Genomic DNA, 12,949 nt, shown 5'->3' with positions numbered 1-12,949 from the left:
TCCTGTTTGTTTCTCTCTCCCTCTCTCCCCCCCCCCCACCTCTCTCTCTCTCTCTGTGTGTGTTAGCTGAATAGTAGTTTAGATAACAATTCTATGCAGCATTAAGCCATAAAATGACACCTAGAGCAGTACAGCCACAATAAAATAGTAACAGCAATAATAAAACAAACTATGTGCAATTCTAGGCAATGGATATGAGCCACCCATCTGGACGCATTCCTGCCTGTTTGTTCCAATGTTAAACCACCTTAAAGAAGAGTGGGAACTGCAACCATAGGATTCTTGGATACTTTAATGGGTCCCGTAAACTTTCTAGGCTAGGACTGGGGCATTTTTAATGTGACAAACTTGAACTGGACAGGGGTAAGCTGCTTTCTGAACTTATTATTAAAGAGGGGTTGTACTTTTTAATATCATTAATAATAATAATAATAATAATAATATTTTTTTAAAAAAACTAGAAGCTGGCATGACAGTGACATTCCCCACACAACCTGCCTCTGAAGAAAAGGTATGCCATAGTCTCTCACCTTTTTGGTTTATGGCAAAGAAAATTGTTTTTACCTATTTAGTTTATTTACACTGCATCATCAGAGTGCATGGTATTTTAGAGAGTTACACAGGCAACAAACATAGCTCCCTGCCCGCTAGGAGTTTATGATCTAAAATAGGCAGTAGGGAAAACTACAGAAGGAAAGAGAAAAGAATCTAGGCAAATGCTATTAGACTTGATTACAGCTGGAAATTAAGGATTCAGGGGAAGCCAAAGTTGACCATGAAAAGGTATGTTTTCATGAGGTATTTGAAGGGAGGGAAGAGGCACCATGTCCATATCCAGGAAAGGAGTTCCCCACTTAAGGCAGAACTAATGAAAGACCCAGGAGATCTTCAGTCATCTGAGGTGTAAGAGGAGAAGCAACAGAGATCACAAGAGGAGATGTAACTAGAGACAAAGGACAGGAAGGAAGAATGGGGGTTATGCTGGGGGTAGCTTTAAAAAGACGAGGAGTTTGTGCTGGATATGGAAGGGGACATAAAGTCAATAAAGGGATCTGGAAAAGGGTGTCATGCGGCTAAAGTGATAGAGAAGGTTAATAATTCTGGCAGTGAATAATTCCACATGTTTATTCAGAAGCTGTACTTATTTCAATTAGACTGAAGTTTTCACAAAGTGTCCAAAGGATTGCAGTTCAAACCTTATTTGGCTTCAGTCACTTAGCAACTAAACTGAAGCATTTATTCCACAGTGTTACATCTGAATGGCTTGACCCTTAAGAAGGTAGCTGCTACGCAGGGTCAATTCAGCCACCACTGCAGTTGTTTTGCCCAAAAGGAAGGCCTGGTTTTATTTAGACTGATGCGGCTGCTGCCACAAGAAAAAAGATTTATACAATCTTATTTAGCTTCAGTTTATGAGACATGCAACACTCATCCCAAGTTCCTTCTCTTTGAAACTCATAGCAATTAATATTTAATACTAAGCGCCAGCTGTTTCTACATGGTGTGGTGTTATTCCCCTGAATGTGTAAATCAAAGCAGCCAAAGCAGTAAAAACCTTCAAATTATGCTGTAATTCACCTCATCTTTAGAAATGGCTTCCTTCACATCAGGCAATTAACTTCCAAGAGTTTGCACCTTCTACAACTTACATGATTTAATGGTAATCAGGACATGGCTGAGTTTTATTACATGCTCAAATGGTTCTCTAAGTAAGTGACCAGAATGCTCAGCATACCACAAACGACTGTGCTAATATGCCAAGAGCTGCTCTGTGGGAACATCAATGGCCCTGTTTATCTTTTGCTGGTTGACCTGCAAGGCTGCCAGCCTAACCGTGGGGGTGTAGGTGGTGGACCAAACCAAAGATTAGAACTTCAGTGCAACCAGGACAACTGTGTGAGAACAACTGTGGTTTCCATGGAGGAAGCTGTCATATGCCAGACCAGATCATTAGTCCATCTCAATATTATCTATACTGACTGGTATATAGTTCTCCAAGATTTTGGACAGAGATTTTCCCCAGTGCTCCCTAGAGATTTAACCTGGGGTGCACGTGCTCTACCACTGACTTATGACTCCTTGCCTATGCCACACAATTCAGAAGCCATCCAACTGCAGTATATGAGCATGCAAGAGAGACTGTTGTGGCTTCTTGTACCCACAGCCAGGCTGGCCTTTGAAAAGCCCCATGCAGAAAGGTTAGTAATGGAGCAGCCTCAGCACCAGAAGCTGTTCTCATGGGATGGGTCATCTCCACCCAGTCCTGCTTTGATGAGGTTGCTCTCAATTCACATGGTACTTCTCCCCCCCCCCTCTGTTGCAGAACCACCATCAAGAGTCACTCCAGGCCAGTTGCAAAGCAGTGGCTGCAACTGCTGGGATCAGGGTTGCTTGGTGGTCTTTAAAATACACCCCCTCCAGCCAACTAATTCTTACTCCAGTAATGGGCAAAGTGATGTTGCAGAAATTGCCCACACTCCACTCTTTGTTATTCTCATGCAGAGGTAAAAATGTTTAAAGCAAAGGATTTTCAAGGCTCTATAACACTATATGTGTACTTTAAAACATCAATATGCAATTGCAGGTATTTCATTTTCATTATCTTTGTTACAAATGAAATTAGAGGCTGCAGAATTAGAAAATGAAGGAAACACATTCTGATCATAAATATCCACAAACTATTTCATCCCACAGTCTTATTAATTCCAGAGTAATTCTCCAGAAATTGAAATACAAAGTTGCATTTAAACCAAATGCAAAGCACTGAACAATGGGAGAATCTCTCAGCACTTGAAAGGGTTAGATTCTAGTAAAGATGTATTGAGAAGTGGCACAATTATTTTTTCTGTTTTGACCATCACAAACTAGACACTCTTGCTTTGGAGATTGTGCTGCCAGAGAGATTTAATGATCCCGTGGTTTATTTTTAAGAGGAGTGTCTTCCTCCCTGCCCCCACCCCCAAACCAACGTGCAGGGGCAACATTATTAGAATAGCCATTCAGAAACTAAAAAGGAGCTTTTCAGTGTTTACTGATGCCCTTAAGACAATTCATTACAGATATAGTAAGTGACAACACTGTGTGGCAGGCTGCACAACTGGGGCTCCTGACAAATCTAATTAACAGCACATCAGGGGTACTTTGCTTATCCTTTACATACTCCGCCAGCTTTGAGTGTCTAATGAGGAAAGCAGCTTAAACATTCCTAGAACTTCAACTAGTTGAACAATACAGCCAGCAACAAGGCCTCCCCTTAAAAGAACTGATGTCCAGATGTGTCACGTGTTTGTGTAAACGAAGACATTCATGTCAAGACAACTAAAGCAGTTCTCCACAATACTGACAGATGGAACAGACAGAAAGTGGGCAGACGCTCTTCATGCAGTCAGCTGCCATTTGTGAACCTAGAGTGGCTGCAGGTAGTTACAACTGCACTGAAAACATCAATTGCCTGTGTATTTAAGACTGTGCACCTTTAAGCTAGGCAAACAAGACCTTATACACAAATTATATATAGTAAGGGTTACCTCAACAGTTGCAGCTGATTCCTTTACCTTCATAGCCACCCCCAACCTCCCTGTGAACATCCAACATTCCACATGCTGGATTAAACTCTATCTACACTATTCATAACTATAGTAACTCATCCAACCCAAAAGCTAAGGTACTTAATGTTTAACCTCTGGTAACCAACTATATCCATCCACCATATTCCAACTTAAACAGCCTAATATGCAGCCCACTCACCATAAATCACAGTCACTATCTACAAACTGCCAAATGAAACACAAAAGTGAATCTTCTTATTTCAGGGACATGTCCTATTCCCTTTCAAGCATAATTCACACAGTGGGGTCTCCAGCCATTGAAAAGGTAGTGAGGTTGTGCCACTGACAGCACTCCCAAAGTCAAGCAGCTTGCTCCCCTTGCTCCCAAGGTTCATACATTGAGTGTGGACATCTGCAAAAGGGAAACCTACAGGATCAAGAACCCCAAACACTTCGAGGTTCTCAATCCCATTGAGATCAACACATGCAGGTTTCCCTTTTGCAGTCATCCACATTCAGCATGTGGGCATCAGGAATGGGGCAGGGGATGCTGGGGCATTGGGCTGGGGCCAGCAATGGACCTCCTGTTGCTTCAGTAACTCACTGAGGAGACAACTGAAACCATGTAATTATACAGGGCCCTATACAGTCCTGATTTGAAACTTACTAACAAAGTCTGAAATGAATGCAAGAGGTGACTGTGCCCCCAGCAGAATAGCCGTGTTAGAACTCCAAAGGCTATTAGCTTCAGCACAAAGAGACAACATCTGCAAGTTGGAGAATTGATGGGGGGGGGGGCTATGTGCCAAGTAAGTCTCCAAAAGACAACAACGCATGGAGGCTGAGTGGAGGGTTTGTAGCTGAAATCAAATAAATCCATCATAATTGAAGAAAATCAGCAAAATCCAAGGCTATAAAAGCATACAAAGAATTCAGGAAGAGGCAGTGTCTGAAATACTGCTAATAAACCATGAGTACCATTAATGCAGGCATGGCACAACCAGTTCTGCAAAGCATCTCAAATATCTGATAGATTATGGAGTGAGACTATGCAGTTCCCATGGATGGTGCAACAGGTGTTCCTTTTGCTCTGGCCTAATCCCAAATGGCTTAAGTTTAAGAGAGACACCCTTTTTACAGGGATGTACCAATATCAAATGGCTGGCTGGATGTCCACAGTACGGTATCTCAGTAGAGTGCAGTGAACTTATGTTCTGGCTTCTTTCGTGTCCTTGATTGCTTTTATTCAGGTGACCCTAACAGCCAGGAAGCACCGTGGTCCTGGATATAAGAAATACTATGCAATGACTTAGATAGTACAGAAAAACTACAATTGTGCAAATTCATATATTTTGGCTCAGAACCACTTCCAGCTATTAACGGCAAAGTGATTTGCAGGCATAGTGAAAATAATATTTGAAAAGCACCTGTTGAAGAAGCAGTAACCCTAGCAAAGGCTTTGAGTGTATGAATCCTGAGATTCTGAGCCACGTCGTCCTCCCATCTTGAAAAGATTCTGAAGGTCTGAAGCGTAAATTACCATGGAAATGACAGATCTTTACTTAAGGTAGAAGGTATATATATCAAGCTACATTATTTCAGAACCCTACAAAAGTGTACATCTATCTTGCATGTGAAAGTTAACATATTAGATAAGAAATGTAACAAGGATGGCTGCAACCCTCCAGCCAGCATATTCTAGAAATCTGCATCAGCTCAGCAGTGCCACAAATGCCTCTGTAGGCTTTCCCTGAGCATTAGTTAACCACATGGAAAGTCCTCCCTCTTTCTATAAAGCACATTAAAATCACAAAGCATGTTGCTGCAGCTTTTACTACCATGGATGCAAAGCAGGAGTCAAAAGTGCAATGAAGGAACTGTGGTCTCAGGGGCAAACCCAAGCTTTTAAACTGAACAAGCTGTATGCACAATAAATGCTGGACTGGCAGAATCGCTGAAAACAGAACACACTGAAGCCTCTCTTCACAGCTGGGGACTCAAACAGAAGCACAACACACTACCAGAAACCAATCAGTTTTGCTATTTTTACATTCCTCTTGCTTGCTAAGTAAGCACACTTTTGAACAACTGTAGTTTTTTTAAAGAACTTAAAACATTCAGTTCAGTCTGAAATATCTTCTTAATGTCCGCCAACAGTACGCTGCATTTCTGTACTAAATGCATCTGTACTATTTAGCTAAGATTATTGAATTCCTGCAATTCTTTGAAACTAGTGTTTAAAAGAGGAATACATAACATCAGTAGAAAAACATTACTCAAAAACCACTTCCTACTTAAGTGAAACCTATTTCAAACATTGAAAAGTACCTTAGGAACACATAAATTTTATACAAAACTTTCCTGTAGACCAGTATTCACACATGCAACCAATTATGGCAGTATCAATAAGACTACATTTCCCAATATTTCCTATAAACTTCACTGGGCTTCCTACAAGGTTTTAAAGTACTGCAATACAGACAATTAATACACTGACAGTGTGAATTGATGAGTATCCTTTTCCATTTGTCTCTCTATATATACAAAACACACATACACACACCTACCTCAGTCCAGTATTTCAACATAAGCTTGGAAAAGCAAAGCAAAAAGGTCTCAAAGTCACGACACACACACACACACACACACACACACACACACACAAAACCACCTGGTTCTGGATATAGCCAACTCTCAAACGAGAAGTGACTGCAACATATTCCAAAGAGTAGGCAAAAAGGTGCTAACATTGCGCCACTTCTGTTACAGTGTGCTACAAAGTTGGGAGAGGAGGGAAATCAACGCAATAATGTCAAACTCGCTAACAGGGCCACCAAGGAGCAGTTATTCATTATCATCATGCAGGAGTGGGAAGAGAATATGCTGGGAAAGCGGGTACATGAACAGGGAAACACCGCAATTAAAGCACCAAAATAGCACTGTCAATTTCGGCAGCATACTTCAAAGCCCTTGGGATCCTTACCTTTTGTTAATGGGTTTTTCATCTTTCTCATATGGCCGGATGAACCATTTGCCAATTCTTACGAAGTTCTTATCCATTAGGCATCTAAAAGAAATAAATTGTGACACCAATTACTCAATAACTACTGAAAATATTATCATCGCTGCACATTCTCCATTGTATTGAGCTTCCATTATTTCACATGCAAAGCTCTTCATCTGTTTGCCAGCTCTGCTCTTCTGTGCTAATGATATTAGCCTTGGTGTATCACTGGCCTCCCTCAAGGCTTCCATCTATGGAACTCCTTGAAAAGAGCTGCTCCCCATTAGCTTCTGATACTCCAGTCTCAAGCACAGTAACTTGGGATGGAATCATATTTAATTTCAAGGGAACTCGTTTCCAAAGCAGGCTTGCCCATCTAGCTGATTCAAAATTAAAATTTGAGAGAGAGAGAGAAAGATGTTTACCACTTTCAATATGTATAACAGACAGCTTAGCTGGATGTTGGTACGAATGGTCCCCCCAAAAAACTGCTCAGCTGACTGGTCAAGTATTGTCAAATGAAGGTCAAGCATTTTATTTAAAAGCATAAGCTTCATTAGAACAAAACTGGTATTTTACAGAGCAAGTTCAAGTGGCGGCAAGAAGAGTTCAGTGGTGGATTTGCTGCCAAGAGCAAAGCGAAGTCAGAAGATAGGTGGGCATTCTGCCCCACACCCAAGTTTCTTTTGACAATTATCTGGGGAAAATTAACTACATCACCTGGGGGAGTATAAGGCTAGTGATGGGGACATTAGAAACTGACCCTCCTGGCACACTCTATTTCAGCCCTTATACCACCAGCTGAAACACTGTTGGTACTACATCTATGCACTGTTGGTACTACATCTATGCCCACAAAGCTTTTTGCAGGCATGCCAGGGCAGACAGGCTTCCCCACACGTGGAGCTCCTCTCTGCTGGTCCTCCTGCCTTGACCTAACTGCCCTCATCTGGCTTTTGGCAGGGGTTAGGACTGTTCCCTTAATTGTGATTCATCTTCACAAAACTTTCAGCATATGTAAGAAAGACTTCTAGAAATGTGGAAAATTAACTGTAACTGTAATGTTCTTTTTGGCTGTTTTCCTGGAATTCTAGGGCCAGGCTACAACTTTCAAGGAAAAAACACAAAACTATTTCTATGTCACCCCTTAATCAAAGTTTTCTGAGTGGTATACAAAAATATGTTTAAATACATTATGAATGGTTTTTTTAAAAAAGAGCAATTACAGCATCACAGCAAGAGATGAAGCAAATAAAATTAAGCACAGACAAGACTTGAAACCTTTTTCAAGCCAAAACATTGAAAATGTTAAAAACCCTGAGGTTTGCTTGTTTTTTAAAGGGAGGGCTACACATGATTCCAAAATGGATGTGAAATAGACCTCCATTCCACTACTGGGGTGCTATCATAGTGAAAGCCCTCTCACTTTTACTTTGGGAGTGGCACTTGGGAAACAACCTCCAATGAGCAAAGCAATGTCCAGATAGAAATATATGGAAAAACCTAGCCCTAAGCCATTTAGGAATGTAAACTTTAAATCCAGGGCCTGGAAATGTATCAAAAGCCCATGGGACTGACAAAGCACTTCCTTAATATGTTCAGCCCCAGTTAGCAAACCTTGAAGCACAATTTTTGTGTTGTGTTTAACTGAAATTTTGGACCTTTTTTTTTTTTTTAAGGCAATTCACCGCACAATGTATTGCCGTACTCTAAACATGAAGTTACCAGAGCATAGCTAACTGTAGCTTGGCTCTCTGTCTATTTGGACCACAGCTGTGTTTTCAGCTGAAGCTGATAAAAGGCACTCTGGACCACCAAGGCCAGCTGGGACTCCAGTGACAATGCTAGATAGATCATGTGTATCCCCAAACTGCAGAGCCCCATCCAGGACACACTGCATGCCACTCAATCACTTGCTTATACTGTAGTACTTCCTTCTTGTATGAATTGAGTATCATATATATACAAATCAGAAACTCATTATCCAAGTGGCTAACCTTATGTAGCCAAAAAGGTATCACCTAAGCATAAAAAGGGAAGTACCATCAAACTTGCATGAACCCCAAAGTTTGGAAAAGTTCAGAATCACCACCCTACTTTGAAGGAACAACTCCCAAACAGCACAATGTGACAGTGGAGTGCTAATTCTCTCTTTGGGACTGGGGGAGAACACCAGAAATCCAGGAGAATGTAATGCAGTACCTTCATGCTAGTTGCTGGTGCACTGAGCAGAGACATTTCATATTGCGATGTGCAGCAGATCCTAAGTTTGTACATATATACACATGGGTGTGTGTGAATGAGTGTGTGTGAGTGAGTGAGTGAGTGAGTGAGTGAGAGAGAAGCTAACTAGCAATAACCAATAAGAAACAAATGTCAGCCTTAAAGGCATATGACACTTAGCCACTTGGCTCCTTGTGCCAGAGAGGCTGTGACTGCACAGGAACTTTCCTACACCTATGGTGATATTGCTAACATGTGCTTACCTTTTGGACATACATTTTCAAAGAACTGGAAAACATTTATAAAACAAACATCAAAATGTCTCCAGCATTTGTACTAGTGGCAATAATGAATGACACCAGACTTCATACTGTATATAAATATATTCTGTCGTTTCTGCTGATAGCAGCTTCTCTGGAAACCAACGAATGCTGGTGAAGGCCTGGCAACTGAAGTATGGCACCAAAGGGTCTGGTCAGTAGCACTGGCAGAAAAACTAACATGCCACATCCATGCGACTAAAGGAAGGGCAAGCCCCTTTTCTTTATACATGGCATGGAAACCACTTATATCTTACATGAGACAGGAAGAACAGACAAGGATTCCCTCTGCATCTCATGGTGGAGTTTGGAGAGATCTCCTTGATTATATTATTGTATGCTATTTGTATGGTGTGACAATGTAGTTTCCTTTCGTTCATGGTATTTTGAATGCTCTTATGGGTGAACAATGCAAAGACAGTCAAGATGTTGTAACAGTTCTTGTTCATTAAATACTGCAAAATGAAATAAAAACATCTTTTTTAAAAAGGCACTAGCCTGATGTCAATGGGCAGAGACTTCCAAAATATAGGTGCTGCCACAGTCAAAGATCAATTTTTTAACAACTATGGAACAAGTATTGTGTTGCAACTGTAGCAGTTAACAGTTCTGCTGATCAAAGTGGGTATAAGGAGAGTATTCTTCACCTCTTTCTCCCCTTGATCCAATCCTCTGCACAAGCTTGGGGGACTTATGGGGATGGGGTTGGTGACAGGACAAGTCGGTAGCCCAAACCAACATTAATGGATCCCTCTGAACAGATGGCATTCTCTTACCTTTCCAGCAAGTTGTGGATTGCCTTGAAAAGCAGTGTCCTGCACTCGTATGAAAGCCCATTCTCCCAAAGTCCTTCTTCCACCACTGTAAAAACAGGCAAAGTGTTAGCCTATCATCCAGAAAACGAGAAGAGGGTTTAATCATTCAAGTAAATGAAAACATAATGCAGCTGGGTTTTTAGAAGGACTATCCCAAGCTGGAGTCATCCCAAAGTATCAGACTACAATTGCCTTAATCCCTGACCACTGGCCATGCTGACTAGCGCCAGGGGATTATGGGAGCTATATTCCAAAACATCTGGAGGGCACCAGATTAGTGAGGGTTGGTCTTCCTGTTTACCGAAGCAAGTACCAATATGCATTACAGTACTACCAACTGCTTCAGTTATAAATCAACTGTAACAAGGTACCCATCCTCCTCCCAGTTTAATAGAAAGCCTATTTCAGGTTTATGCAAACTTTATGGGATGAGTGAAGCAAGTTATTTGAGGTGAAGCAAGCTGACCAAGAGGGATTGCCATTCAAATTAAAATGATCCTAAAACCAGGTAAACTGAAGTGCTTAACTCCACTTTATGCATTCACACATTTCACACATATAAAGAGGTTATGGCCTTTAACAATACGCACTATGACAAAAAAATGAGTGAAAGCACATTATGTGATTTCTGCAAGTGACACAAAATGAAAACAGAAGCAAGATAACTGGGTTGTTGTTGTTGTTGTTATTTTTAAAAAAAGCAATTTAAGAATAAGTAACCAAGCGGGAAGAGTAGTCAAGCTGAGGGCTAGGGAGCCCAAAGACAAGGTAACTGAAGGTAGAATGATCAAGGAAACTGCATGCTGACAAATAGAATTCTGAGGAAAAGATGGCTGGGTGAAGGAGGCAAGAGACTGAGAAGAGATGGAAAAGGTATAGAACTGAGGAGAGAAGGGGAAAACAGAAATAGGTTTAGTTGTTTTGCATTCAGTCTTCTGTTTGAATTGGAATTCTGTTGTTGGTGTTGATTACTATTATGTACCTTGTAGTGCTCCATGCTCTGTTTTAATTGTCAGCCAGGGGCATCTTGCATTAGGCAATACATACATTTTAATAATATAATAATGATGGGTGTGTGGTGTTGACAAGAAAAAAGCAGGCACGAATGGTAACTCTGGAGGAAGCCAAAAACGAGGGAGGGGCTCCCCCCCCCCCCGCTTCACAAATTTGTTTACGTTAATCGGTTTGGCTTCAGCTGAAAAGCAAACACCTCAAAAGCATGCAAATGTTCAAAAAGTGCCTTGCAAGTTTCATTTTATGGGAGAACACTTATAGGAGATGGCACTTTCAGCTTCTGCTCCTTTGGTTGGTCCATTCTCAGACTTTTGCAGTGCCAAGCTACCGTCGCCTGGAGATCATTGTGTCTAACTGGCTCAGATTGTTAATACGTTTCAGTAAATGAATAGTGAAAACACTCAAAGGGGCTTTTTTAAAAACCTTGGTTACAGGTGCATATAACCTTTGTTTTTAACATTCCTAGTAATCTCTCTCACATACAAAAGCCAAAAACCAATTTTGTGCCCCTCACAATTCTTTACTTCCCCCCTTCGCTAAAATATATGAACATTTTACTGCGCAGATTCTTCTCCCTCCCTGCCCAAGTACCACCTGCAGGAAGCTGGGGCAAGACAGAAACAGATATAAGAGACCCCATGGGGAAAACAGAAAGCAAATAACATATTGCATTAATTAGACAGTATAATAAACATATTATATTACAAGTAATATAAATATAATACGATATAATTAAGTTGCATGTGGGAATACTCAAGTAATTCCCAGTAGAATGAATAGCAGAAGCATTTATAGTAAGGAAAACAGGTATATGCTAATAAAGACTTCAAACAATCTATTGATGGGGTATGGGAATGCAAAAATTACTACGCATTTGAACTGCTCTGGAGGATATCACTAAAGAAAATCCATCTTCCTGCACTGTACACCAAAAAGAAAAAAAAGGGGGGGCAAAAAATGTTTCGCTCCAGAAAATCTAAAGTACATTTCACTATTTTACATGCACCATTCTGCTTCCCTCAAACCTTATTTTGAAAATTAAGTAAAATTATTTGAAAGTAGCTCGGAATGGAATGGGGCTCTTATTTGATCAGGGCAATGTTCCTGGGGAAAAGTGGGCTTAAACCTTTCTCCCACACCATTTATCTGATATAATACCACTTCTACCATATAGTATTAGCTCCACCCTTCCCCAATGCCACTGCCTCTATCAAAATTAGGGCATTCCATACATACATCCCTACCTGCTTTCAAGTAAAAAGCAAAACGTTGGGAATTCTGCTCATATATTTCTCATGTACAGTGGTACCTCTAGTGCGGACACGATCCATTCCGGGGTGCCGTTCACACCCCGAAAAGTCCGCAATTAGAGTGGCGCATCTGCGCAAGCGCAGAGCATGATAGAGCACTTCTGTGCATGTGCGAAGCCGCGTTTGCAAGCCGAAAAGACACAACATGAACCTAACGCAACACGAGGTATAACTGTAACATGTACTTCAACCCTTAAACAAGAAATCTGCATGCATGTGAGGAAGGCTAAAATACAGAGCTTTTCTACCTCCCACAGCAGGACTAATTAAACCTTATCACTCTGAACATTGAGTACTCTAACCATATTGGCCACTGTGAATATGAAGGGGAACATACTCTGTAGGATAATACTAGTTGTTTCACCATTAAAAATGACTGGAAATCAATTTATTGCTCTGTTCTACCGAAAGATAGGAGGGTGCCTGTGACAAGGAAGTAAGCAACTACAGGAGGAGTTATGTGGTAAGCAGGGTTTGGGGCTCCTTTTTCCTACAGTATCACTTCTTCCTGGTTTTCTTTTTTAAAAATCAATTTAAAAATCCAATTCACTGGCAAATGTCTACATTAAATAAATATATCAAAAATTCAATTACCGAAAGCCTATACTAAAGCTTTCATTTCATTTTAGATTAAATTTGTCTACAGTGAAGCCGTTTAGTGACAAATGCAGATGTATCAATGTGTCCTGGAAATTGACATACGAAAAAGCAGCAA

At 40.8% G+C, this 12,949-nt stretch overlaps 1 protein-coding gene and 1 long non-coding RNA gene across 2 annotated transcripts in view; one reads left to right on the top strand and one right to left on the bottom strand.

The window, feature by feature from the left end:
- The window catches only part of LOC308466039, a 365,679-nt gene that overhangs the window by 210,682 nt on the left and 142,048 nt on the right, over positions 1–12,949 (top strand). The window lies entirely within an intron of this gene.
- MED13L (mediator complex subunit 13L) overlaps positions 1–12,949 on the bottom strand; it is a 172,444-nt gene that overhangs the window by 90,575 nt on the left and 68,920 nt on the right. Inside the window, exons 3-4 of the mRNA XM_080986142.1 lie at positions 9,872–9,956; positions 6,532–6,615 (exon numbers count right to left, since the gene is read on the bottom strand). Of these exons, the coding sequence (XP_080842268.1) occupies positions 6,532–6,615; positions 9,872–9,956 (169 nt within the window). The remainder of the gene's footprint in view (positions 1–6,531; positions 6,616–9,871; positions 9,957–12,949) is intronic.

The sequence above is a fragment of the Podarcis pityusensis genome (genome assembly GCF_964106645.2).
Source record: "Podarcis pityusensis genome assembly, chromosome: 16".
In the NCBI taxonomy this organism is placed as follows: Eukaryota; Metazoa; Chordata; class Lepidosauria; order Squamata; family Lacertidae; genus Podarcis; species Podarcis pityusensis.
This window is presented reverse-complemented; position numbering and strand designations above follow the sequence as displayed.